This window comes from Budorcas taxicolor, chromosome 5, assembly GCF_023091745.1.
Source record: "Budorcas taxicolor isolate Tak-1 chromosome 5, Takin1.1, whole genome shotgun sequence".
In the NCBI taxonomy this organism is placed as follows: domain Eukaryota; kingdom Metazoa; phylum Chordata; class Mammalia; order Artiodactyla; family Bovidae; genus Budorcas; species Budorcas taxicolor.
Window position 1 is genome coordinate 131,271,943 of NC_068914.1, and position 27,163 is coordinate 131,299,105.

Genomic DNA, 27,163 nt, shown 5'->3' on the forward strand with positions numbered 1-27,163 from the left:
ATACATGTCTTTTTTAGAAACATGTCTATTTAGATTCTCTGCCCATTTTAAAATCAGATTATTTTATTTACTATTGAGTTGTTTGCTTTTGACATTTTAGATACTAACCCCTCACTAGATACATATTTGCCTTTCTATTCAGTAGGATGCCTTTTCATTTTGTGGATGATTTCCTTTATTGTGCAGCTTTTTAGTTTGATGTAAACTCACTTATTTTTGCTTTTGTTGCCTTTACTTTTGCATGCAGTGTGCAGTTGTGTCCGACTCTTTGCAACCCTCTGGACTGTAGCCTGCTAGGCTCCTCTGTCCGTGGGGTTTTCTAGGCACGAATACTGGACTGGGATACCATTCTTCCTCTGGGGATCTTCCTGACCCAGGGATTGAAACTGCATCTACTGTGTCTCCTGAATTGCAGGTGGATTCCTTTACCCGCTAAGCCATTCAGTCTAAAAATTTAATGCCAAGACCAAAGTCAAGGACCTCACTGCCTATGTTTTCTTCTAGAGGTTTTATGGTTTCAGGTCTTATATTTAAGGCTTTAATCCATTTTAAGTTAACTGTTGTGTATGGTGTAAGATAGTGGTCTAGTTTCACACATTGCATGTAGTTATAAAATTTTCCATTGTATATTTTTGGCTCCTTTATTGTAATTGACCATATACTTGTGGGTCTATTTATAGCTTTCTATTCTGTTCCACTAATCTGTGTGCCTATGTTTCTGACAACATCAGTCTATAACTTTGCAGTATAGTTTGAAATAGGGAGTGTGATACCTCTTTCTCAAGGTTGCTTTGGCTATTTGTGTGTGTGTTTTTTTTTTATTCCATAAAAATTTTAGAATTGTTTCTTCTAGTCCTGTGGAACATAGCTCTGTAATTTTGATAGGGATTGCATTGAATCTATAGAATGCTTTTGATAATATGGACATCTTAACAACAGTAATTCTTCCAGTGTATGAGCATGGAATATTCTTCAATATTTTGTGTCTTTTTTCATTAATGTCTTAACAGTTTTCAGTATGCAAGTCTTTCTTATATAACCTCTTTGGTTAAATTTATTTCCAGATATTTTATTCTTGATACAGTTGTAAATGGAATTTTAATTTCTCTTAGTTTTAAAGAAAGCAATAGGTTTCTATATATTGATTTTGTATCCTGCAACTATAGAGAATTCATGTTAGTTTTAACAATTTTTTTTCCCATGGAGTCTTTATACAGTATCACATCATCTGTAAATACTGAGTTTTACTTCTTGCCTTCCAATTTGGATGCCTACCTTGTTGAGTATTTTCAAAGTTAAAAATATCATCTTGGTATCTTCATTTGGAATTTTCCACTCCTGATGAATCCCAGTGGTATAATCTTTCTACTGAAATTGCTAATGCTCATTCTGGTATTTAACATGGCATGCATTGTTAACACTGTTTTTAATATTTTTATGGAGTGATTTGTGTTACCTCACGTGTGTGTGTTTCAATTTCTCTAATCTTTTTCTCATGGTCTGAGCTTATAAATTAGGCTTCATTTTAGCAAGTTTATGTATATATACAATTGGGTCGAGTCTTCAAACTGTTTAATAAAGCACGTCCAATATTAGTTGCTCCGTCGTGTCTGACTCTTTTAGTCCCCTGACTATAGACCACCAGGCTCCTTTGTCGATGGAATTCTCCAGGCAAGAATACTGGAGTGGGTTGCCATTTCCTTCTCCAGGGGATCTTTCCAATCCACGGATAGAACCGAGGTCTTCTGCATTGTAAGCAGATTCTTTTCCATCTGAGCCACCAGAGAAGCCCAATTTCCAATGGTAGGAGGTCCTGAAATTCCGTTAGAATTGTAGATCTTTGGATGCTTAATAATCACACTAAAACGAACTAAGAGTGGAGGGCAAATTCCTTCAAGAAGTTATAACAGTGTCAGGGCAGGGGCAAGCTATAGCAGCTCAGCTCTATAGCCATTGGTTAGCACCGCAATTGGCTCCTCCCCCAAGCAACTGACAGGGAGCAACTGTCAGCCCGCAGCTGTTACTGGTTCTGCTCAGCGATTGGACTTCCCTGGTGGCTCAGACTCGTGAAGAATCTGCCTGCAATATGGGAGACCCAGGTTCGGGAAGATACTGTGGAGAAGGGAATGGCTACCCTCTCCAGTATTCCTGCCTGGAGAATCCCATGGACAGAGGAACCTGGCCGGCTTCAGTCCATGGGGTCGCAAACAGTCAGACAAGACTGAGCGACTAACACTAACAGAGTGGACCCCTCTCCCACTTCTGTATAAAAGGAGCCTGAATTGAGATTAAGGAGAGGTAGCTTTTTGAGGCCTTAGTCGGCCATCTTCTCAATCGGCCAACTTTCCAATTAAAATCGTTATTTCTTGTTCCAACAACTCGTCTCCTGATTTATTGGCCCGATTTACGGCCAGCATGACCAGCCTGAGATGACCTAAGGGTACGAGGCAAATTCCTGCAAGAAGTGCCTTTGGATTTCAAAAAATTTCCGTCCAAAATCTACCTTAACATCTGTAACCCAGTACACGTGTATATGACTGAATAAAGAATGTTACTATAGGATGCTCGACTATCTTACTCCAATACTTACTCGACTACCCGAGAGGTTCCTGAAATTTCTACTCTATTTCATATAAGACAAAAACTAGCCCTTCCAGGTAGAAACCAGTTAAGCTGATTTCACAAACTACTAAAGGGTCGTTAAAGGCCAACTGAAACGGCTGCTCTATCTGTCTCTGCTGCTGCCGGGTCTCTCCTGGCCGTTTGGAAACTCGGCGCTGGCAGCCGGGAAGGTAACGGCCCGCGGAGAAGTTAGGAGCAGCACCTGCGGTCCGCCCTTGACCCGTAGACCGGCTTCCCCTCCGGAAGCAGCTGTGCTCCAACCTACAGCCCGCGCTCGCTGGATGATGCGGAGCTCCACCAGTTTCCCTGCCCTCCGCTTCCTCGAAGTCCGTCCCGCCTCTCATCTGCTCTCAGCCAATTTCGCATCTCCTCTGCGAGGTGGGCCGAGCGCCGAGCAATCGATGCCTCCTCCCCGCCCCGGGAGCCGCCATTTTGGGGGGAGGAGAAACACTAGTAGGGGCGGCAGCGGCTCAACGGGATGTCGACTGGCTTCTGCTTTTCTTGCCAGCGCTGTGGAGCTCGGGCAGAAGCCTCCATCGGGGCCACTCCTCCGCCTGCCTCTCCGGAATGAGGCCTAAGTTCCCGCACCGGAAGGCCCCCTTTCTCCTCCAAGAGTAAGTAGCACCAGGCGGCGCAGCGCGCCCCCGCGCGCCCTCCTCTGTCAGTTACCCCGCGCGTCTCCGCGGCCGCGCGCCGCTCCCCGCGCGCTCCCGCCCCTCCCCCTCCCAGGCTGGGACCTCGGCGCAGACTCGCTTGTTTGTGTCTGCAGGAGCCCAAGAAGAGGCCGAAGCCGGGACGATGCCTGGGAAGCTGAAGGTGAAAATCGTGGCCGGGCGCCATTTACCAGTGATGGACCGAGCTAGTGACCTGACTGATGCCTTCGTGGAGGTTGGTGCAAGGTCCTGCCCCTCCAAACACAGGGAGCGCCAAGCCCTGTGAAGGATCCTAGCCACCTCGCCCGCAGTCCCTCAGCCCTTTCCCCGCCCACCGGCCTGCGGGTTGCGGTGCTTGGCCAGCCCTCCCTGGAGAGCTGACTGCTGAGACTGCAGCCCTTGTAATGGGTGCACGGCTCGCAGGCGTCAGCGGCACGCTCAGCCGCGAGGGAAGGCTGTTACTGCTGTGTCTGCAGGGGTGACCCTGATGTCAGAACACCTAACAGGCCACCCGCCAGTCAGGAGATCCCAAGGCGTGGCCAGGCGGCCACTGAAACACACACACAGACACCCACATCCACCCTTCTCTGGGGGGAGGGTGCCTGGTTTTTTAATGTTAGAGTGATGGAGATGTTTAAGAATGTAGATACAGTCTGTTATGGACACGGGAGAGCTGCAAGGCGATCTCCTCTTTAACATAGTGATTTCTGAATCATCAGTGCAAGTTCTGAAACCCAAGTGTAACACTTTTCTGCTCTTGTATAGACTGGTAGGTCTGATGAGCTGTTTCAGGGTAATTTAGTGCCTTGAGGTAGGAAGCCAATTAAGTGCCATGGGTTTAAATTGCAAAATTGCTTTTTAAATCTAATGATTAGTTTAAAACTCATGCAAATTAGCACAGGCCTGGGGCGCGGAAAGTTAATAATCCAGAGTCTGAAAGAAGCCTAGTAATACTGTAATAAAAAATTATCAGGACGAGCCAGAACATTAGAACAGTAATTGTTTGGGCTATTAATGCTTCAAGTTGATAGATACATGATAATATACAGCCTGATTCCATCTCAATATAAAATACTGTTCACGGTCCCTAAAGATTCTCTAACCTAGTCAGATATTGACACAAACATTGACATTCTTAGTCTCAACTTCATTTTTATTTGAGAAACAGATACTGAGTATGTTTTGGGGCCAGATGATAAGTTATGGGGTTGCACGGATTGCAAAAGCATAGTCTTTGCTTTCAGGTATATCAGAGACTGACCTGCACAATTTAGGTTAATAAATAGTAGCTGACATGTGTTGAGTCTTTTTATTGCCAGGTCTGTGCTAAGTATTTTTTAATTGTTAGTCTTTATATCTTAAATTTTAGTCTTACATCTTAGTCTTTATGTCAGATTTCCCTGCTAGCTCAGGCTGCGAAGAAGCTGCATGCAGCGCAGGAGACCCGGGTTTGATCCTTGCGTTGGGAGGATCCCCTGGAGAAGGGAATGGCTGCCCACTCCAGTATACTTGCCTGGAGAATTCCACGGACAGAGGAGCCTGGAGGGCTATAGTCTGTGGGTTGGCAGAGTTGGATATGAGTGCACAACTAACACACAACCCAGCCTTTATATCAGTCTTACTGTTGTATTGTTATTTTCCCATTTACAGTGGAAGTACCAGAAGGACACAGTAGATTGGTTTGTTTTAATATCATATAGACTTTTGTTTCCAAGCAGTATGTACATATAATCAATTAAAACATATCTGAAAAGAATCATGATACCTGAGAAATGCTATGAAGACTTGCTGGTACAAAGGAACCTGGCAAATTCAGGAGCCAGGGGAAAATGTTCTGAGATAACATTTGCACTGTCAACCTGTATTGACGGTTTTTACAATTAAAAATCTTTACAACTTGAAAAAAGCCTAGGAACAGTAAATAATTTGCCAGAGGTAACTTAACCTTGTATTTCTCCATAGCCTTGTGGTCTGTTGATCCACTGTGCTCATACCGCCATTCCAGACAAGATGATGGGTGTTTCTGTAGACTCTGGAAACTTAATTCTGTCTCTGAAGGTTGAGGGGGTTTTCCTAAGAAAGAGACATTGGAGCTAGGCTTTGTAGAATATCCAGAATTTTCCAGGCAGAGTGGAAAGGCGCAGAACATCAAAGGCGCAGAGTGGGATACGTGGTGTGTGAGGAGACCAACTTAGTTTGTGATGTGCTTGGTGTCAGAAGGGATATGTGGGTAGTGGAGCTTTGTGGGGGTTAAAGCTAGAAAGGTAGGTTTGCGCCAACCTCATTTTTTGTATTAAAGGCATTTTCCTGTATTTTGTGAATGTAGGGTAGTCTGGGGAAGTTTTTCAAGCAGAAATGAAATAAGATCATTTTTCTATTAGGTTGTTTCTTTTTAGGATGACTTGAATGGTGATGTTATTGATAGACTGGATAGATGAGAGACGAGGCAGGGAGATCAGTTGAGAAGGTGGTAAAATTATCCAGACAATGTGTAGATGTTTAGATGATAGTGGGAATGAATTAAAGGAGAAAGATTTGAGGGACGTTTCTAAGGTAACATTCTCAGGCCTTGGTAACAAATGGTGTTTGCTGGAGAAGGAGGAGTTGGATTTAATGGTGACTCATTCATTCCTTCTTTCAACAAATAGTTACTGGGTGTCTGCTGTTTGCCAAGCCTTGTGGTAGTCACCGATCTAGCTGCTGTGTATGTGATAGTGAATAAAATATTCTTGGTTCCTGTTTTTATGGACTGTGTATTTTGGTGGGAGAACCAGACGTTAAAAAGTAAAGGAAAATTAAATTTATAATTAGAAATCATGGTGAGAGTCATGAAAGAAAAGTGATAGAGAATCTCAGGAGGTTTACCCTCACTGTTCACCTGAAATTACCACGACATTGTTAATCGGCTGTATGCCAATCGAAAATAAAAGGTTTTAAAAAAATTAAATACCATGTACTTGTACCCTTTTCGAAGTAGTAGACTGTTAAAAGTTTAATTTTGCATAGTCACTGTCCTGGAGTAAAAAAATAAATATATGCAGATACACTTTTCTAATTGTCAGTAACTATTAAAAAAGAAGAAGAATCTCTGGAACTTTAGGTTGGATTATCAAGGGAGGCCCCCGAGAATGCCAGCTAGCCACAGACCTGCTGGATGAGAAGGAATAGCTGCTTGGTAGTGGTGGCGGTGGCGGTGGCAGTGGCGGTGGCGGTGTATGTGTGTGTAGTAGAGAGGCTGGAGGAGAAGAAAGCCTCAGCAGAGGGAAGATCCTGAGGATTTGCTTATTTCAGGAAGTGAGGGAAGAGATGTGTGCTGGCAAGTAGTAAGGGAAGGAGCGAGTGCTGTGAGATAACACTGGACAGTTAATCGGAGCCAATTGTGCAGGATCCTAGAGGCCATGACTGAAGTTTGGTTTTGATTCTCAGTTCAGTGGGAAGCACTTATTAAGATGAGTATTTCTGTTACTGTCTGGAGAATGGACTGCAGAGGGGAAAGAGCAAAAGCAGGCAACTAGTTAGATTTCATAATAGTTCAAAAAAGAGATCGTGAGGGTCAGGGTGATGGTTTTGGTAATAGAAGTGGATGGATTCCAGATATACTTTGAAAATAGACAGTAGAGGACTTAGTAGGTTGGAGTAGGGGCCCAGGAAAGGGAGATGTCAAGATGATTCCTAGCTTTCTGATGTCACTGAAGTAATTTTCTCAGTCTCCATGGGATTCGGAGAGATTGACTGAGTGGGTTGAGCGTAAGCTTCCGTTTGGGCATGTTCAGTTTGAAGTGTCCTTGGGTCCTTTAATTGGAGTTACTGAGGAAAACAAGGTTGGATTTGTGAGTATGGTGTTTTGAAGAGAGGTATGAGTTAAAAATAAGCTCCCACAGTCCAGTACTTCTCAACTCTGTGAGGCCCAATCTCGTGTTTATATAGCAGGTATTTTGGAATCTTCCGTTTACTATCTTTACATGCTTACAGTTCTAAAGAATCAATAGAATGCTCTAACTGTAATATGATACAGGATAAAAGTATTTTATAATATGTATTTTAATACAGACATACTTGTTAATGACCATAGTAGAAGACATGAAGTAGTCAGATTGAGTCCATGATAGTTATTGAGGCTTTGTGTATATCAGATACTGTACTGGCTATAGTACAGCATGCAAGGATAGAGCAGTGAGCAAAACAATTTCTGTAGTCATGGAACTTAGGTTTTAGTGGGAGGAGAGAGTTAATGAGGAAAATTGTTAAGTAAGAGAGACCCTATGCAAGGTGGTGAGAAGTGCCCCATGTGGAGAAAATAAAGCGGGGATTCAGGATAGCAAATACCTCACCTCCATGTGCCATCTCCTGCACACAGCTGCTCCTCGCACAGAGTGAGACAGCTGTGTAGTGCTGGCATCTCAGATGGCCCTTCATGGCCATAGGTGATCTGGTTTTCCAAAATAGTCAGCTCATGGGGAAAAAGTCCGCTCATTTTCACAGTAGTCATATTTCTTGACAATTATGTATATTAAAGTGAGTGTATATTTAAACCACATTACAATACTTATATTTGTAAAACTGAGTTAGGTTCTAGGTTGGCTTTTGACCCATCTGGCTGTTGGTGGGGACATTTGGTAGTCATGACATGGGACAAGTCTTCATTGTTGGGGACTGTCTCTTGAATTGCAGGACACCTAGCATCTCTGCCCTTCTTCACTTAATACTACTACTGTTTGTCCCAAAAATACCCACTGGCAATTTTTAAAGTTCCATTAGAAGTTAGTTCTGTCCCTTTTGCAAACCACTGACTAAGGGGGAGAGAATAGGGAGCAAGAAGAAAGATGGATCCTTGAACGAATTTGACATGAAGAATTTATTAGAAGTTGAGGATGGTGGGAAGGAAACATACCATCAGCCAGTGATTTTAGGAGAGAATCAGGAAAGTAATGTCTCAGACGGCATTGACACTCAGAAGGAGTGACAAGGCCAGAAACCCATACTGTAGTAAAGTAAGTACACAGGAGGGCTTCCCAGGTGGTGCTAGTGGTAAAGAACCCACCTGCCAAGACAGCAGACATAATAAGAGACCCAAGTTTGATCCCTGGGTTGGGAAGATCCCCTGGAGGAGGGCATGGCAACCCACTCCATGGGAGAATCCCATGGACAGAGGAGCCTGGTGGGCTATAGTCCATAGGGTCGCAGAGTTGGACACAACTGAAGCGACTTAGCACACATGCACTGTACACAGGAGTAAGGAAGTAGGGGTGGCATGAATAGGCAACTGTTTCAAGAAACAGGCTGTGAGGGGAGAGGAGAAATAGTGTGATATTGAGGGGCTATGCAGCTTTTAGTACTTAAAAAATAAATTAGAAGATATTAGAACATATTTGTGTGCTAGTAGGAATAATCCAGCAGAAAGGGAAAGATTAATGCAGGAAAAAGGGGATAACGAAGGATTACAGTATAATAAAGGGATACATTGTATGGGGTAGACTCTAAGCACTGTATGAATGCATAGGAAAGGAGCATAATGAAGTCTGGGCTGGTGATAAGAAGCCTTTGTGCTGGACTGGAAGGATGGTAACATCTCCACAGGCAGAGAGGAAAAGGGAGCATTTTTTGGATGAATAGGACAAACTTGATAAAAGTAAAAGGAGGGGATAGAGCACATATAATTGAAAAGAGGGTTCTTGTTGAATAGAAGTGGGAAATAAAATTTGGCTGAGTAAAGGTGATATGGGCCCCCTGGTGGTTCAGATGGATACAGATTGCCAAGTGGTCTGAAAAGGAGGGGGAGAAGTCTGTAAGGTGGATGCTCTCTTAACCAGTTTCTGCCAGCTGACTCATTACGGTCTCCAATGCTCTGCATTTCTGCTGTAAACACATTTTTGAAGACCTTGTATCATTAGATTCTGCTCCAGTGTGCCTGTTTTTCCCATCAGTTTCGAAATATTACTAAGAGGCAGTTGTGTTTATTCCCTACCTGTTTATGCCAACTCCATTTGTTATTGTTATTTGTTTAAACCTCATACAAATCAGTGATTTAAGTGGGATGATGAAGTCGATAATGCTGTGTAAAGACTTATGGATACAGTTGCTAAAAATTACTCCTGAATTAGATGAAGATTTTAAAATGAGTATTCTCTATCCATAGTTTTACCAGCAATTTTAAGTCTACTGCATGAAAAAAAAATTATTTGTTTATATGGCTGCGCCAGGTCTTTAGCTGTGACATGTGTAATCTAGGTCCCTGACCAGGGGTCGAACCTGGGCCCCCTGCATTGGAAGTGTGGAGTCTTAGCCACTGGACTACCAGGGAAGTCCCTCTACCACATTATAAGGAAACGCAAACTGGCAAACACAGATGACACATTATGAGTGTTGTTTACGCAAAAAAGATGCCACAGAACTATCAACAGTGGATCCTTACTCAAAGATGAGGCCTTTAGTCTTATGATAAAAGATAGAGAAATGAATATTTGTTTGCCTGTTTTATTTGAAAATGTTTACTGCTTGTATCATTTTTAATTATTATCTGATCTAACCAGATTATTTGACTGACTACTCAGATATTGGTCCTGGTTGTATTGGTTGAGGGAATTTCTGCTGTATATGATGTGAGGCTTTCAGGAAGCCAGTGAAGACCAAGTAGTACTTAAAGATGATTATTAAATAAATGAGAGTCTCCAGGATGAATGGGATGGCATTCTGTACAAGGGAAGTGTTAATCAAAATAAATCCCAGTATTAATGTGCATGTAACAAACTGTTCTGCTAAACTACATTATCATTTTGTGTTTACCCAGGAGCCTTTGAAGGAACTGGGAGAGGAAAAGAAATAAATATTTAATGAGCATCTTCTACCAGACATTTTGCTAGGTCTCTACATGCATTATCCTGACTAATGCTTACAGCAACTCCTCTTTTCAGAGGAGGAAGCAGCTTTAAATAACAGGTTAAATAACTTTCTCAAGGTAATTTAGCTAATGAGTGGGGAAAGAAAATGCTTTTACCTTACCAGGGAATCTCGTTAAAATCCCTGATGTTCTGTAGCTAAATGGTGAGGCATTCATTTAATTGCTGAGTAATAAAATCTCCTTTGAATTAAATAAGACCAAATGAACTCTGATTCTTCTTTAGTAGGTGGGGAATCACCGCAATGTTGGCAGAGTACCCGCTCTAGCCTTTTTCTTCAAAAATCTTTTGTTGGTTTAGAGTAGTATGGGGACTATTAGATTTTTACATAGATGGAATGGGCAGTTGACCGTCCCCCCCCCCCCCAAACCCGCCCCTCCCAAAAAAAGCACGTTATGGCACTATACTGTAGTGAGACAGAACTTAAGAGAGTGCAAAAATCATAACTTAGGGAATGATATGCTGGTTTTTGGCAGTTGAGCCAAAACCCTTGGGTACATTTGGCTTTTGAATGGTGTTGAATGGTATTATGAATCCTAATGATATTTTACTTCAGATAAAGTAGTTTTTAGGTAAATTAAAAAAGAAATATTTCTTTGGTATTTTGAATATTGAAATGAAATAAACGTTAGAGAAGTAGTAAGCATGCTTCTTCTGAGGGGTCTTTTTCCTCATTTCATTTCTTTTACATTTGTGATTTAAAAGTAAAAAGATAGTTACACAGTAATACAGTTGGCCCCTTCACGCCCCTGGGGTCTGCTTCCTTGGAATCAACCAACTGCAGGTAGAAAATATTTGGAAAAAAAAACTCCAGACAGTTCCAAAAAGCAACACTTGAATTTTTTGTGTGTGGCAGCTATTTACATAGTATGGGCTTCCCAGGTGGTGTTAGCAGTAAAGAACCTACCTGCCATTGCAGGAGACATGAGACAAGGGTAGAATTGAATCCCTGGGTTGGGAAGATCCGCTGGAGAAGGGAATGGCAACCCAATAGTCTTGCCTTGAGAATCCCATGGACAGAGGAGCCTGGCGGGCTATAGTCCAGAGAGTCACAGAGTCAGGACTGAAGTGACTTAGCATACATATATGTTATGTTTACAGCTATTTAGATAGCATTTTGGAGAAGGAAGTGGCAACCCACTCCAGTATTCTTGCCTGGAGAATTCCTTGGACAGAGGAGCCTGGTAGGCCTCAGTCCATAGGGTCGCAGAGAGGACACGGCTGAAGTAACTTAGCACACAGCTTCAGCCGTGTCCTCTTTGCGACCCTCTGGACTAGAGATGATTTAAAGTGTACAGGATATTATGCACAGATACTGTACCATTTTATATAAGGGACCTGAGCATCCACTGATTTGGATATCTGGGGGTTGGGCGAGGGGTAGGGAGGAGTCCTGGAACCAATACCTGGGTACTGAGAGACAACTGAGCATGAATAACTCCTGTAACAAAAGATCCAGATACTCAGAAGGAACCCTGAAAGCCCCGTACTTCTTACAGCACTGTACCGTGTCATCTGCTCCCTTATCAGTTCCTTCTTCAGAGATCATTGCTGTCTCTTTTTTGGCATGTATCTATCTACTCCTCCCTCTAAAAAAAAGCAACTTTTACATATCATGTTTCTTGGTTTTTTCAGTTATTATGCCATGGACATACTCCCCTCACAGCATATATAGTCAACTCCGTTCTTTAGTAGGGAGTATGTGATTTAGTCCCTTTCTTGTTGTCACTAGGTTTGTGTGTATTTTTTGGAGGAGGAGCCATATGTGAAAGTACTTCTTTAGGATAAATTCCTGGAGGTGAATCCAGAGTTCTATAATTTGAATCTAAACAGAGTTTTTGCCATTTGAATTTAGTTTTATTTTTGATGTTTTTGACTTTTAAAATAGCCCATTTAAAAAATAGGTAACATACATGCATGTCAAAATTCAACAGGTACGAAATGAGTCGGCCTCTCGTTGCCTCTCCTTCAGCTGATCTGTCTTGCTCTGCTCAGCGGCCTCTGTTAGCATTTGTTGTGTGTCCTTCCAGAAATAATCTGTGCACGTATAGGCATGTGTTATATGCCTTATGACATTTTGTCATTTTTTTCCTCCACAAAGAATGCCGTACACATTGCCCTGCAGTAGAGATGTATCTTAGACACTGTTCCTTTTTTTAAAAAATTTTTAAATTCAGTTTATTTTGGCTGCACTGGGCTCTTTGGTTCAGCACACAGAGTTCTCTGCTTGCAACACACGGGCTTAATTGTGGTATGTGGGATCTTAGTTCCCCGACCAGGGATCAAACCTGGGCCCTTAGACATTGTTCTGTACTAGTGTTTGGGGAACAGCTTCATTTTTCTCTTTAGTACTGCATTACGCAGCTTTCCCATACTTGATTTAGCCAGTTCCCAACTGATGGACATCTAGGTTACTTCCAATCATTTGCCACCATAATGCTGCTTGTATGTGTCCTTGTGCATCTCTGTATGAATTTAAAGGGTATGGGCATTTAACATTTTGATAAATGTAGTCATATTGCACTTTGTGAAGATGGTTCAAAGTTGCACTTAGAGCAACAAGAGTATGAGTATGAAACTTTTCACTCACACTGTTTTTTCAGACTTTTTGAGCTCTGCCAGCCTGAGTGGTCAACATGGTTTAGTTTGTTTTCATCTGTTGATACATTAAGAAGACATCTATGTTTCCATTTCTTTGAATTTCCTATTTTCAGTTGGTTTATTGATCTTTTTCTTACTGCTTTGTAGGAACTTGTTAGAAATCAAGGAGATTAGCTGTTTGTGACATGTTTAGCAAACCCTTTTCCTCAGTTTCTTATTTATCATAGTGCTTACCATGGCTGATGGAGTAGGAAATGGCAACCCTCTTCAGTATTCTTGCCTGGAAAATTCCATGAACAGAGGAGCCTGGCTGGCTACAGTTCATGGGATCTCAAAGAGTGAGACACAACTGAGCAACTAAGCACACTCACCATGCAAGAACTTACTATTTTTGTGTAATTTCTTAAACTTTTTCTACCCTCTGACGCAACTACCTAGGTACAAAATGGTAGGTATCATCCCTGATAATTCAAATTGTATGATAAAATGTACAGAAGATAATGACCGTAGTTTTGGGTATTTTGCTTTTAGAATATTTTCTGGACTGATTAAACGTTAATGTCTGCCAGTATTGTAATACTAAAAGTAGGATTGTAAGTCAGGGAGGAAAGGAGATTTCATGGGTAATCTGACTGAACCAGCATTTTCTAAGTATCTACAATGTGCAAAATTCTTTACTGGGTATTGGGATAAACCTTTAGTGAATTTTGAGGGTGGGAGATACATACTGGTGAAAACTGATAGAATTGGGAAAGAGCTTGGCAAGATCAAATTTAGGAAAGATGAGACAGTCTAGGAAGTAGTTTCTTATCTGTTTTGCTCTTAAGCTTCCTGACCGCTTCTCAAGTCCAGTCTGAGGTTTCACAATCTCCATTCTTTGTTAGAAACGTCCCAGGGATTTAGCCTGCTTTCCATCTTCTTCATTTCCTTCTTATTTACTTTTTCTTTTTGATTTAGTGCCTGCCAAGACTGACTGTGAAACCAGATAGACTCCCCATCCAACCCTTTTTATTGTCCCCTAACATAGGAACATAAAACCCTTAATGACTATAGTTTATTGCTGATCACTGATGCTGGGAGGGATTGAGGCAGGAGGAGAAGGGGAGGACAGAGGATGAGATGGCTGGATGACATCACGGACTCGATGCACATGAGTTTGGGTGAACTCCGGGAGTTAGTGATGGACAGGGAGGCCTGGTGTGCTGCAATTCATGGGGTCGCAAAGAGTGGGACACGACTGAGCGACTGAACTGAATTGATGTATACACAAGTAAAGATGTTTAAAAATAACACATATGAGGAAGTAAGAAAATAGAGGAGTGTATGTTACTAAGTTCTTGTAATAATAGTCTGTAGTTCTGGATTCCCTTGATGAGCTGGTAAGACAGCTGTCCTTTTTACCTTCTGATTTTGTTTTGCTGGTCCTCCACCCTTAAGAGGCTTCCCTGGTGGTGCAGAAGTTAAAGCATCTGCCTGCAGTGTGGAAGACCTGGGTTCGATCCCTGGGTTGGGAAGATCCCCTGGAGAAGGAAATGGCAACCCACTCTAGTATTCTTGCCTGGAGAATCCCATTGGTGGAGAATCTTGGTGGGCTACAGTCCACGGGTCGCAAAGAGTCGGACACGACTGAGCAACTTCACTTCCCCTTCCCACCCTTAAGACTTTGCTCTTTTGTTTAAGCTCCTGTTTAGTGAAGGCTGTGTTGAATACTTCCTCCATACGGAGTTGGTGGTGGATTAGCCACTATGTCGTGTCCCACACTTGTGACCTCATGGACTGTAGCCCACCAGGCTCCTCTGTCCTTGGGGATTCTCCAGGCAAGAATACTGGAGTGGGTTGCCATGCCCTCCTCCAGGAGATCTTCCTGACCCAGGGATCGGCAGAGCTAGTCAAACAGAACAGTGGGCGAGCCCTTGTTCCCTTGTTCCCAGGTGTAATCTATCAACTTACCTAGGCCTATCCTGTTTTCTCCCCTTTCGTCTCAGGGATAGTTGTCTTTTTCCCCCCTGCATGGTTAATCTTCCCATTGCTTAGCTGACGTTAAATTTTATTTTTATTCACATTTTTGATCTTTATATTTGAATTGTTTCTCATTTGTTTTTAGGTAAAATTTGGTAATACCACCTTTAAAACAGATGTGTATCTCAAGTCCCTCAACCCTCAGTGGAACTCAGAGTGGTTTAAATTTGAGGTAAGTTTTTAAATGTCAGCATCTTTTGTGTGTGTATTTTTGGTATGACCCTTTTTTCTCCCCTCCCCAGGAATGATTGCACTACTTTTTATTTCAGGTATTATAGTTTTTCTACACCAGCAAAATATTTCCTATGTGTGTGCTCAGTCACTCAATTGTGTCTCTTTTCGGCCCCGTTGGCCTCTGCCCATGGGATTCTCCAGGCAAGAATACTGGAATGGGTTGCATCTTCCAGGGCATCTTCTCAACCCAGGGATCAAACCTGCATCTCCTGCATTGGCAGGCATATTCTTTACCACTAGTGCCAGCTGGGAAGCCCTAGGAATATTGAATTTTCCAAAAAATTATGTTACAGTTTAGAAAAATGGTGTATGAATAGGAGAGCCCAGGTTAAAAAGGTATTATTATGTAATAATTTTCCTCTGGATTTTAGCATATACCAAAAATCACTTACCAACTGTGTACAGATTAAAAGTTTTTGAATTTTGTAAAAATATATCATAAATATTACCATTTTAACCATTTTTAAGTGTACAATACAACAGCATTAATTGCATTTCCCTGCATACAATGATATGCAAGCATCACCACTATTTCCCAAACTTTTCGGTCACTTCAGAGAAACTCCTCATTTAGCACCAACTCCCTGTGCCCTTCTCTCCCCTGCCCCTTGTAGCCTCTCATCTACTTTCTGTCTCTGAATTTGCCTGTGTAAGTATTTCATATAAGTGGAATCATAAGTATTTGTCCTCTTGTGCGTGGCTTCTTTCACTTAACATGATGTTTTCATGGTTTATCTGTGTTGTGCAGTGTGTATCCAAATTTCATTTCTTTTTATGGCTGAATAATATTCCATCTTATGAACATACCATATTTTGTTTATTCTCATCTGTTGTTGAACACTTGGATTTGTTTCTGCCTTTTGGCTGTTGTGATTAATGCCGCACCAGTGAACACTGGTATACAAGGATCTGTTTGAATCTTTGTTTTCAGTTCTTTTGGGTATATACCTAGAAGTGGAGTGTGAGTCATATGGTAATTTCTGTGTTTAGCTTTTTAAAGAACTGCCAAACTTTTCCACAGTGGTTGCACCATTTTGCATTCCCACCAGCATGTCTTGAGAGTTTCAGTTTTTCCATATTCTTGTTCATATTTATTTATTTTAAAAATGTAAGTCATCCTAATAGGATAATTTAATTAAAAAATTATCCTATAAATTATATAAATTATTATATAATTTTAATGTGCATTTTTATTATGAATGAGGTGAGTTTGATTTCTTATGGCTAAGGCTCATTTGCATCCTTTTACTTTGAACTGTTTCATATTTTAACCACCAAAGGAAGATATTTAGATTTTGGAGGTAGACTTCACCAGACTTGATGACCATTTTAATACAAAGAATGTAATGTGAGGTGGTATCTCATTGGTTTTCTTTTGCATTTCTCTGATGACTAGTCTCTCTACCTTTATGTATAGATAAATCTATACGATTTATTTTTTCCCAGAGATAAGTAATCTTTTACATTATGCATACATTTATGGTAATGAAGATTTTTATTATAAGATTTTTATTATACTTTTATTATAAGATTTAACTTTTAAAGTATCCTTTTTTAGGTGGATGATGAAGATTTACAAGATGAACCTCTCCAGATCACAGTTCTTGACCATGATACGTATAGTGCAAATGATGCCATCGGTAAAGTGTACATTGACATTGATCCTTTACTCTACAGTGAGGCTGCAACTGTCATCTCAGGATGGTTTCCAATTTATGATACCATTCACGGTAAGCAGTACATTTTAAGAAAATAAGTCACAATGTTTTTTTAAAAAATAATTCTTCAAAATTATTTTTGGGCATGCCGGGTCTTTGTTGCTACATGGGCTTTTCTCTGGTTGAGGTAAGCGAGGGCTTCTCTGTTGTTATGCAGCATGGGCTCCAGGTGCCTGGGCTTCAGTAGTTGTGGCTCACGGGTTCCAGAGCTCGGGCTTAGCAGTTGTGGTGCATGGACTTGCCCTGGATGTCATATAGGATCTTCCTGGGCCAGGGATTTGAACCCATGTCCCCTGTATTATCACTGGGCCACCAGGGAAGTCCTCACAATCTTTTAATTTACTTAAATACTTTTGTGCTAAACTTGTTTTTTTTAAAAATATGGCTTTTGTTTTAATAGACATGTGGTAGTATGTATTGTTGATAGAATTGTAACTTTTCTGACCATAATTTGGAATAATGCTTGCTGAATTTGTGCAATATAATAAGCAAATACATCATTTGAAAATCATCTAATATTAGTACTCTGTTTCTAAAACATACTTTAAAATGAATGATTTTGAAACTTTTCTGCGTAAATATTCTTGAAAGGAAGAAAAGTGTTCAAAGGCTTTTTGTTAACTAAAGTAAAGTTCTCAAAGTATGGTCTAGGGACATCTGTGTGTCCCTGAGATACTTTCATAGGCCCTGCGAAGTGAGATGAGAACTGTTTTTGGCATGATACTTATATGTATGTCATTTGCCATTTTTAGCCTCATTTTCTTAAGAGGGTACAATGGAGCTTTCTAGAGGTATCTTATGATAATATCATGTTACCACACACTGAATGCAGAGCAGAAATGAGAATCTAAATATTTCATTAAGTTATGCACTATAGAGGTTCAAAAAAATGTAATGCCACTCTATCGTTAAACATTTTTTTGTTTTTCAAAATATAGTTATTTTTATAAAAATGTTTATTTTGTCATAAGTGGATTTCCTGTTAGTTTAAATGAAGTAATAAGTAAATATTTTTCTGAATTTTCAGTTTAAATTTGTAACATGTTAAATATTGAAGATAGGTTTTGACTCACATAGACAAAGACTCTTTGAGATCCTCAATAGTTTTTGAGATTAGAGGGGCCCAGTGATCAAAAAGTTGAGAACCACTAACCTAAAAATAATGTCATCTCTTTAAAAGGGTAGATGGACTCATAAGAAACTGGCAGATACTTCTGCCTACAGTCTTGCACTTTTCTGCCTATTTTACATTTTTGACCTGGCAATTCCATCGATAGTAGTTTATTATAAGAAGGTAAGATATTTGATGAGATTTGTGTGTATTGTGACATTATTCATATTCTGTATTTTTACTGATATTTAAAATAGTAAAATAAGTTGGGAACAGTATTTACTTAAATAGAGCATCTATAGAATAAAAATAATTAGGAAACAAGGTTAGCATTGCTATTATGATTGATACATTATTTTAAAATCATTAATTGGCATTTATTTGCTGATTATTTAATTATACTTTATTTTCTAAAGGTATAAACTTGATTTTCCTTTTGAAATTACAGGTATCCGTGGGGAAATCAACGTAGTTGTCAAAGTAGACCTCTTCAATGATTTAAATCGATTCAGGCAGTCATCATGTGGAGTCAAATTCTTCTGCAGTAAGTAAATATATTTTATTACTCATTTGACAGGAAATTTAATACATTTATTAATAAATATGAGAAATTTTGTTAATTTATACATATTTATATTAATAAATACAAAAAATATTAATGTGTTAAATGTAGGAAATCAAATTAATATTTCAGAAGGCTAACAGAAAATATGTTATACTTTGGTCTTAATGTCAAAGAGAAAATTGCTAGTTTTTCAGAACTAATTGCTGTAGCTCTGGAAACTTATCTGATTTTAAAGTAGATGATAGCCAATTTTTCACAAGTTCATAGAAAGTTTTTTCTAGAAAAATCCAGTAGGGCATGTCTGTGCATGTGGTTGTCATGACGATGTTACTGTGGCCTACAGGGAGGCTGCCTTTGGCTGTTCCCCGCTTCCCTGACTTCTCTAGTCTCTATGCCAGCCTCCGCCCAGGCCCACAGAGCATGATTAGAGGGAATCACATTAATCACTGCTGGTTACAGTACTTAACACCATTAGAAAGAGTAACAGCTGAAGATTTTTGCATCTTTTTCCAAAGTTTTAAAGAAGAATCCATATGTTAATGAGAGAATATTTACTTAAACCTTATGTTTAGTGATATTGGGTTTGAGGTGGAGAACTGATTGGTAAAGCACTACATAAGAAATATCTAAGAATGACTGGAAACAAGATTGAAGATAAAGGTGAAAAGCTTTTTCCTGCAGTGCAACAAATTAATTCAGCCTTAGAGAAATTAGATATGGGAATGCAAAGTATGCTAGCATTTGGTACAGTCTTTACTCAAAATGCAATAATTAAGGGAATAAACCCAATCTGATATATAGAGAATGAGCCCACAGTTCATCTAGGCTACATGTTGAAAGAAAATCAGTGCATTCTTAAACTGGGTGTGAGCCCATGTGTAATATAAAACATTGTGATATAAAACAGCTGATATACCGTATTTGAACATAGCCTACACTACCTTGATGTCAGCAGGTAATCAGTGGTCAGAGACAACACGAGGGGAGAGAACTTGGTGCACTTTCTCAATCAGTGAAGACAGATCCCATTAATATCTACATTTGGAAAACGTATTTGATGAGGCTACATGTGTGGAATATTCAGACCTAATTCAAATAGGTTGTTCAAAATGAAACAATATAGATGTGGAACCATTTGTGGTGGATGGACATGTATATCTTGCAGAAGTCGCACATGGCTTTAAAAAGCAGAATTATTATTTAAAAAGCATAATTACAGGACATTAACTTATAGAGAAGATTGCAAGCTACTCGTCTAGTTTGAGTTTTACTCTTGTACCAGTAGTCAACAAAATCTTAAAATAATTTTCACATATTTGTCTTATTCTATAAAAATTAATATTTTATTGCCTAGTACTGGAGAAGGCGATGGCACCCCACTCCAGTACTCTTGCCTGGAAACTCCCATGGACAGAGGAGCCTGGTAGGCTGCGGTCCATGGGGTTGCGAAGAGTTGGACACAACTAAGCGACTTCACTTTCACTTTTCACTTTCATGCATTGGAGAAGGAAATGGCAACCCACTCCAGTGTTCTTGCCTGGAGAATCCCAGGGACGGGGGAGCCTGGTGGGCTGCCGTCTATGGTGTCGCACAGAGTCGGGCACGACTGAAGTGACTTAGCAGCAGCAGCAGCAGCAGCAGCCTAGTACATTTTTTTTCATAAATTAGAACAAGTTATTTTTGTCAAATGTGTAAAAGATCTGACTGTAATTAAGCTTTGAATAACTGTCACAAAAAAGAAAGATCCAGTGGCATTTTATGCTGGTACAGGATGCTGAAAGATAGGAGTGGAGTACCATGGTACTCTCCAGAACGACATGAGCATCTACAGGTATGGAACCCTGCGAATGCCATGAAATGTGGGGTCGCAATTAAGCAGTTCTGGGCAATTCATAGCCAGCCTGAACTAACAAGGTTGAAAACTCCTAAATAGTTAATTTCAAGGTACTTGAATGGCTTGAAACTAAAGACTCTACCACAAATGGCTCCATATCAGTATTGTTTGATTTTGAACAGCCCATATGAATTAAGTGTAAATACACCACACATGTAGCCTCATCAGATTTGTTTCCCAGATGTTGATATTAATGGCATTTTTTTTTTATTGGTTGAGAAAGTGTGAATTCTCGAATTCTCCCCTTTTTGATAAATCCAGGCAACTTTGTTCTCAGTACTAAATGAGTCTGTTAAGTAGTGTAGTGACTACTGAACCAGTTGGCCCTGGAGCCATGGATTATTAGGAACTACAAACCTGTAGGACTTCTCAGATTAAGTCAGAAAGGTAATGGTTTGATTTTTAAGTCTTCATTATGAGGTGTTCAGAACTTTTTAAAAGGGTTTCCAGTAATTAGAAGTTTTTGGTATTCATCATCTGCTTTCTGATTTTTTTGTATAATACCTACTTAGCTCTGTTTAATTTTGACTTTTTAAATATTTTGTATTGAATACTGTTTAAGATGGTGTGAAGCTGTTTTCTATATTATAAAAATAAAGTTTTTATCTACTATGCCATTATATGAGAAAGGTGAGAAGCCTCATGAAAGAAAATGATTGTTTCTAAGAATAATCATTAGAATCAATAGAAGAGACTGTTTGATTGGAAGTATTATTATGATTACACTGAGGTTATCACAGTAAAAGATGTTCTTGTAGTATGTATCCACAAGGTAAGAACTAGTTGTACATTTTTAAAGGGTTGAATTTAACTTTGTGATAAACGGAGCATAATAAATAATTTTCTTTAACAGCAACATCTATTCCAAAGTGCTATAGAGCTGTAATAATTCATGGATTTGTAGAAGAACTTGTGGTCAATGAAGACCCAGAATATCAATGGATTGATCGAATTCGCACGCCAAGGGCATCAAATGAGGCCAGACAGAGGCTCATTTCTTTAATGTCAGGTATTTGAAAAATAATAATAATAACATCATGGCTGATTGACTTAATCCTCCAAAATTCTTCACTTCCTTTTGACATGTTATTAAAACTTTACAATGAAGACTGTGAATTGTAACTGTTTCCTTATCCTTGGCCCCATTCTGCTAAACACATGTGCATTATTGTCTTATAACAAGAAGAAATCTGAATCAGAAGCTTATGGTTCCTTTTTATCTAGGTGATGAAAGGAAATTGTGCTTATGAAGTGGAATAGTGGGAAGTAGTTTTCCTTCTTTGAGTGTTTATTTGTAGTCAGAGCTTAGGTGATCTCTCTCAGGCTTTTTGTTTGCGTGCTTCTCTGTTACTTCAGTGTTGTCTGACTGTTTGCGAGCCCATGGACTGCAGCCCACCAGACTCCTCCCCACCAGACTCCTCTGTCCATGGCATTATCCTGGCAAGAATACTGGAGTGGGTTGCCATGCCCTCCTCCAGGGAATCTTCGAACCCAGGGATTGAACCGACGTCTCCTGCGTAATAGATAATTTTTCCTGTATTGTGGGCAGATTCTTTACTGCTGAGCCACCAGGAAAGCCCCTAGCCTTTTTGTTTAAATGTCTTTTCATAGTCCTTCTCTGACAATTTATACCTCCTTTAATCCCCTACTCCCCTGCCACTCTTACCCCATTAATTTATTTTCCTTTGAAGAACTTGTTTCCATCTAAAGTTTGTATTTATATGTATGTGTGTGTGACTGCATATGCACACACACATGCATATACATTCATTTTCTCATATATATCAGATAATACATATATTTGTTATTAATAAACACAAATATGTTTATAATAAATTTGCATATTTAAATAGAAATATAGATATATTTATAGTTAATTTATTAAGTATATTAACATGTATGTAATATTTATAAATTTTTAATATTGATACAATTTTAAATATTTATAAATATTTAATGTTTGAATGCATATGCATATTATATTTAATATGTTACTGTTAATATATTAATTTATATGTTTTATTGTATTTAGTCTACATATTAAGAAAACATATAATTTATTATATTTTTATATATTAGAGTATATTATGTGCTGTATATTCTATGTATTTTATTTATATTATATGTAATACCTGTTTACTTGTTTTTTATCTGTTTCTCCCCCTCGTATGTAAATGCCACTAGTTTTAGGGCTTTATCTTTCTTGTTCCCCTCTGTATCTCTAGCACAGAAGAAAAGAATGCCAGGCACACAGTATATGGTGAGAAATTATTTAGTAAATGAATGTATGAATGAGTGAACCTTACTTAGCACATCTGTAAAATGTAGCTAATAATATCTTACCTCCTTAACTATAGGAGTATGTATCAGGTAATCTTCTAGGTTACCTTCAAGTTCTCAAAATCTGTGATTTTCCTGTACTCTTTCAAATCACCACCATACCCAGCTTTGTGTTTTGAAACATACAGATAAAAAGCTGACTGAATTTTCTTCCCTTTTTTGTAGGTGAATTACAGAGGAAGATTGGCTTAAAAGTACTTGAAATGAGAGGAAATGCAGTTGTTGGGTACTTACAGTGTTTTGATCTGGAAGGCGAATCTGGGTTAGTGGTACGAGCCATAGGAACAGCGTGTACGCTGGATAAATTAAGTAGCCCAGCAGCATTCCTTCCTGCATGTAATTCCCCGTCCAAAGAAATGAAGGAGTAAGTATGAATTGATGAATTGTTCTTATGGAGCTTTTTATCTTTTGCTTACATATTTTCATTTGATTTGAAACATTTTAGTAGAGTTGTTCAAAATACATTTTTTCCTGTGGCAATTTTACTTATCAGAGATGACTATCAAAATTTGAAACTTAGATCTTCCTAGTACTTTTTATACTGTCTTGTGAAATTCATATTAAGTAATGTATAATTAAACTTGTTCTACATCTTTAGGCACTGTGTACCTAAAGCATAAAATGAACGTTTATGCATTGGGGGGAATTTTACTTGTTGTATGGGAAATGCTTAATACCTTATACCTTGTAATCCAATTATGCCTATTATTAGCAACATAGTATAGAAAGCAGGGAAGACTGACCTGTTCGGGGGTCTCAAACTTCAGTGTCTACAGAGGTCAAGCAATTTATATAAGTAAAATAATTGGGTATAATTAAATGGTGAATACTGGGACTGCATAGAGCAGATGTTGGCAAACTTCTATAAAAGACCAGATAGTAAATAGTATTTCATGTACTGGATATATAGTTTTTATCTTTGTTTATCAAAAAAAATTAAAGGAATTTGGCGATTTTGACCTAAAGGAAGTTAGAGTCTCACATTAAAAAAAAAAACTCCATCTGATCCAACAAAACATTTCTGTTGGCTTGATTTGGCTTATGTGTCGTCATTTGTGCTTAAGGCAGAGATTCTCAACGTGGTGTTGCTATCGAGAAGGAATACTTGAAATGAGAAGTTTCTGTTGTAATGTTTGGGGTAAGGTGGATGATTCTGTTGGAGACCAGAAATGCTGCCTGTTCTGCAGAGCAAGGGACAACTCTATACAACAAAGACTTGTTCTATACTAAAAATACTGATAGTATTTCCACTGAGAACCATTGCTCTGGAGATTCTTGTAGATCACAGGTCAAAAAACTTTTTGGTAAATGACCAGAATGGGAATAGCAAGGACTCAACTTTGCTGCTGTTGTATGAAAGCAGCCGACAATAGTTTGCAAATGAATGGGTGTGTCTTTCGTTCCAATAAAACTTACTTATTTTGAAAATCGGATGGCAAGATGGATTTGGTCTGTACTGTGTAGTGTGCTGACCTCTGACTTTCATCATCAGGGAGTCAGAATTCTGTAGTCAAAAAACCCAAAATGTTTCCAAGTTCAGCAGTAAAGAGAGGTTGCCTAGAAAGCAATCACAGTGCTTTTTCAAACAGTCTTTATAAAGGTGAAATTTTTCTCTTTGTCTCAACTCTTTTTAATTATTTCTTTCTGCTGACCTTTAGTTATTTGAATTAAATTTTAGTCACAAGAGGGAGGACAGTGTTGTGTATGCGACCTGATTTTATTTAGAAGTATTGATAAGTGTAATTGTTATAAATAAATTGAGTGAATTTGCTTTATATTCCATTTAAAATATGTCTTACAAAAGGTGTAAACTACTTTGTTCTATAGATAAAGTCAGATGGCAGGTATAACCTTTTTGGGGATTGAGATTTTTTCTCTTTCCATAGCAAATTTACTTGAAGACCTGGGTCCCTCCTCCTTCCACCACCCTCCTGCTTTATCTGTACTGTCTGAATGGGCCTGGCCTTTGCAACTGTGATGTCTGAAGTTTTCCTCTTTTCACTAAATTACTTAGTGGAAAGAAAGCTGCAGTACCTGTTGTTGTCTTAAAATGATATATGGATAGTAGGGAACTACATTTTGCCTGCATTCAGGGAGAGTTCCATTTATGGTAAACCTGAGCTTGTCTAAGTGTTCTCTTTTTCTAATTTTGTTGCAGCCATTTGCCTTAAATTTTCAGATATCACACCATGAAGAATTTAAGTGGCTTCATTAAGATTTTCTGATGGCATCTTATTATTTAAGTCATGTTATTTTTTTTTTTTTAAAAAAAAAAACACTTTCAACCAGCTTCTTTGTCTTTTTGATAAAGAATTAGTTTGGGTGCTAGTTTAAAATTGTTTTATGAGTCATCTGATTGTATTACTTTGCTATTTAATTTTTAACTTTGTTGATTCTAGACAGGAATTTGATGAAGGTAATTTGGATTATGTTCTTGTCTGAATGGATTTAATGTTAAGAAATACCACTAACATATTCTTGTAAGGCAACCTTTCATATAAGACCAATAAGAATTAGGGCTCCAAGAATACATTATGGTGATGTTCCCTCCGCTGTGCTTGGATTTTAATTCGATGTCATAATTTGAACATTTAATAGTGTTCATTTTATTTTGCTTTTATTAACCGTGTGTTCTACTCCATCAGTTTGTTTTCATTTTAGATGTTTAGTACAGAGTATAAATCTCTTTGGTGTTTCCTAGTTGAACTATCTTAATTGTAGAAAGTGCATTTAAATATGATTTGTCAATTCCATGGTGCTGCTGCTGCTGCTAAGTCGCTTCAGTCATGTCCTTACTTTTATTTTATTTTTTTTCTTACTTTTTTTTAAAAAGTACTTTTTAGGAGCTTTTAGTTATAGTTTCTCCTCTGTATGGCACTGATTCTTAGACTTTTTAACTCCATTAGTCTCTTGAACAGAGAAAGAAAAAAAATAAAACCTCACTTCGTTGCTTGTATAGAAATTGGTCACCCAGGAGATATTTGATTTTTATCCGTTAAACACTTAAAAATTTAAGGTAGCAACAAAAACAGAAACATTTGTCCTACAGTTAAAGCAGTGATATTTTCAGAAAGTGGATGGTCTGTAAAGGACCACTGTTGCCAATTAATGAGAACTCATGTTTGAATCTTGACAAATTGTGATTGTTGGGAATGTTCACTGGGCAATGGAAAAGGAAGAAAGGCCAGGAAAAGTTGGGCTCTTAAACTGCTATTAATTTGAATTCTAAAAAATGGGAGCATGAGAGCTTTTCAGAGTATAGTCAGTTATTTGTTTCTCCCCATTGTCCATAAGGGAAGGAACTGCACAGTGAAGTAATTGATTATATGAAGTCCAGGATTCTTAATTATATAATATGCCTTTTTTTTTTCTTTTTGGCCATCCATTGAAACTGTGCTCTTTCACCTAAATTTCTTTGAAAATTTTAAATGTCATAGATGAATGTATATCTGTGTATCTGGTCTAAATATCTATCTTTACATGTACATAGATGTGATCTATTGCAAGATATTAGTTGATATCGTACAAAGTTTCAATTCAGAATGTAGTTGAAATAAATTCTGTTTAAGTTTAAATAATATTTTCTGTTTGAAAGTTACAGAAGAGTCATTTATATGGTTTAATTAATGTTTTTATTTTTTTAAAAGCAGTGTTCCTTTGCTTTGTTTTGTTCTTGTTGTAACCTGGTTTTAAGGTAGATATTTAGTGTGCAGAAATATGGATGATTGGGTATACATATATATACATTCTATTCACTCATTTATCTTTATGCTGTCATTTTTCATATTTTTATGTACCCTAGTCTTTATATTCTAGACAGAAACAGTTCTGTTATTAAAGTTTCTTTATAGAAAAATATAATTAGCAATTATTCATATCTCAGTTTCAAAGGTCATGTAAGAACTTCATATTTGACTTTTCAGTTTTATTTTCTTCCTGCAATACTGTTCAGTAAGCTCAGTGATGATCAAAATAATAACAGGCATTTTAAAGTAACTGAAAATCCAAATCACAGTCTTTTTCTTATTTAATTCCACTGACAGTTCTGCTTGCTGTTTTTCTATTCACAGTCATAATTTATTAATCTGATTCCTAACAAATTAATATCTAGCTCTTCTTTTTTATCTTAACTTATTTTGTGCATGCTAGGGATTAAAAAAATAATTCCTTTCCCCTTAACTAAAGCTCGTTTGAAACTGTTTTAACATAACTTTGCTATCTGTTGTATGTATTGTTTTCTTTTCTTCCACTTTGACCACAAACTCCCTCAGGTCTCCGCTGGTTCATCCTCCAAGCCATGGATGCCGCTCGACTCACAACAGCCCAATTCACACTGCTACTGGCTCACGACTTACTCAGAACTTCTCTGTGTCTGTTCCCACTCTCATCTATACTGGTACGAGACTGCTCAGACTCCAGAGCTGGGGAAGCAGGCCACGGGCAGAGTGGCTGCAGAGGGCAGGCAGGCAGGTAGCGTAGGCAGGCCCCGCTAGTCTTTGCTTCCTCCTTT

General features: G+C 38.7%; 1 protein-coding gene across 1 annotated transcript in view; it reads left to right on the forward strand.

Annotated features, from left to right (window-relative positions):
• The first annotated feature begins 3,142 nt into the window (after positions 1 to 3,142).
• Positions 3,143 to 27,163, forward strand: part of C2CD5 (C2 calcium dependent domain containing 5) — an 86,641-nt gene continuing 62,620 nt past the window's right edge. Inside the window, exons 1-7 of the mRNA XM_052639686.1 lie at positions 3,143 to 3,236; positions 3,392 to 3,510; positions 14,877 to 14,963; positions 16,584 to 16,755; positions 18,303 to 18,398; positions 21,167 to 21,322; positions 22,819 to 23,017. Coding sequence (XP_052495646.1) covers positions 3,421 to 3,510; positions 14,877 to 14,963; positions 16,584 to 16,755; positions 18,303 to 18,398; positions 21,167 to 21,322; positions 22,819 to 23,017 — 800 coding nt within the window. The 5' untranslated portion in view covers positions 3,143 to 3,236; positions 3,392 to 3,420. The remainder of the gene's footprint in view (positions 3,237 to 3,391; positions 3,511 to 14,876; positions 14,964 to 16,583; positions 16,756 to 18,302; positions 18,399 to 21,166; positions 21,323 to 22,818; positions 23,018 to 27,163) is intronic.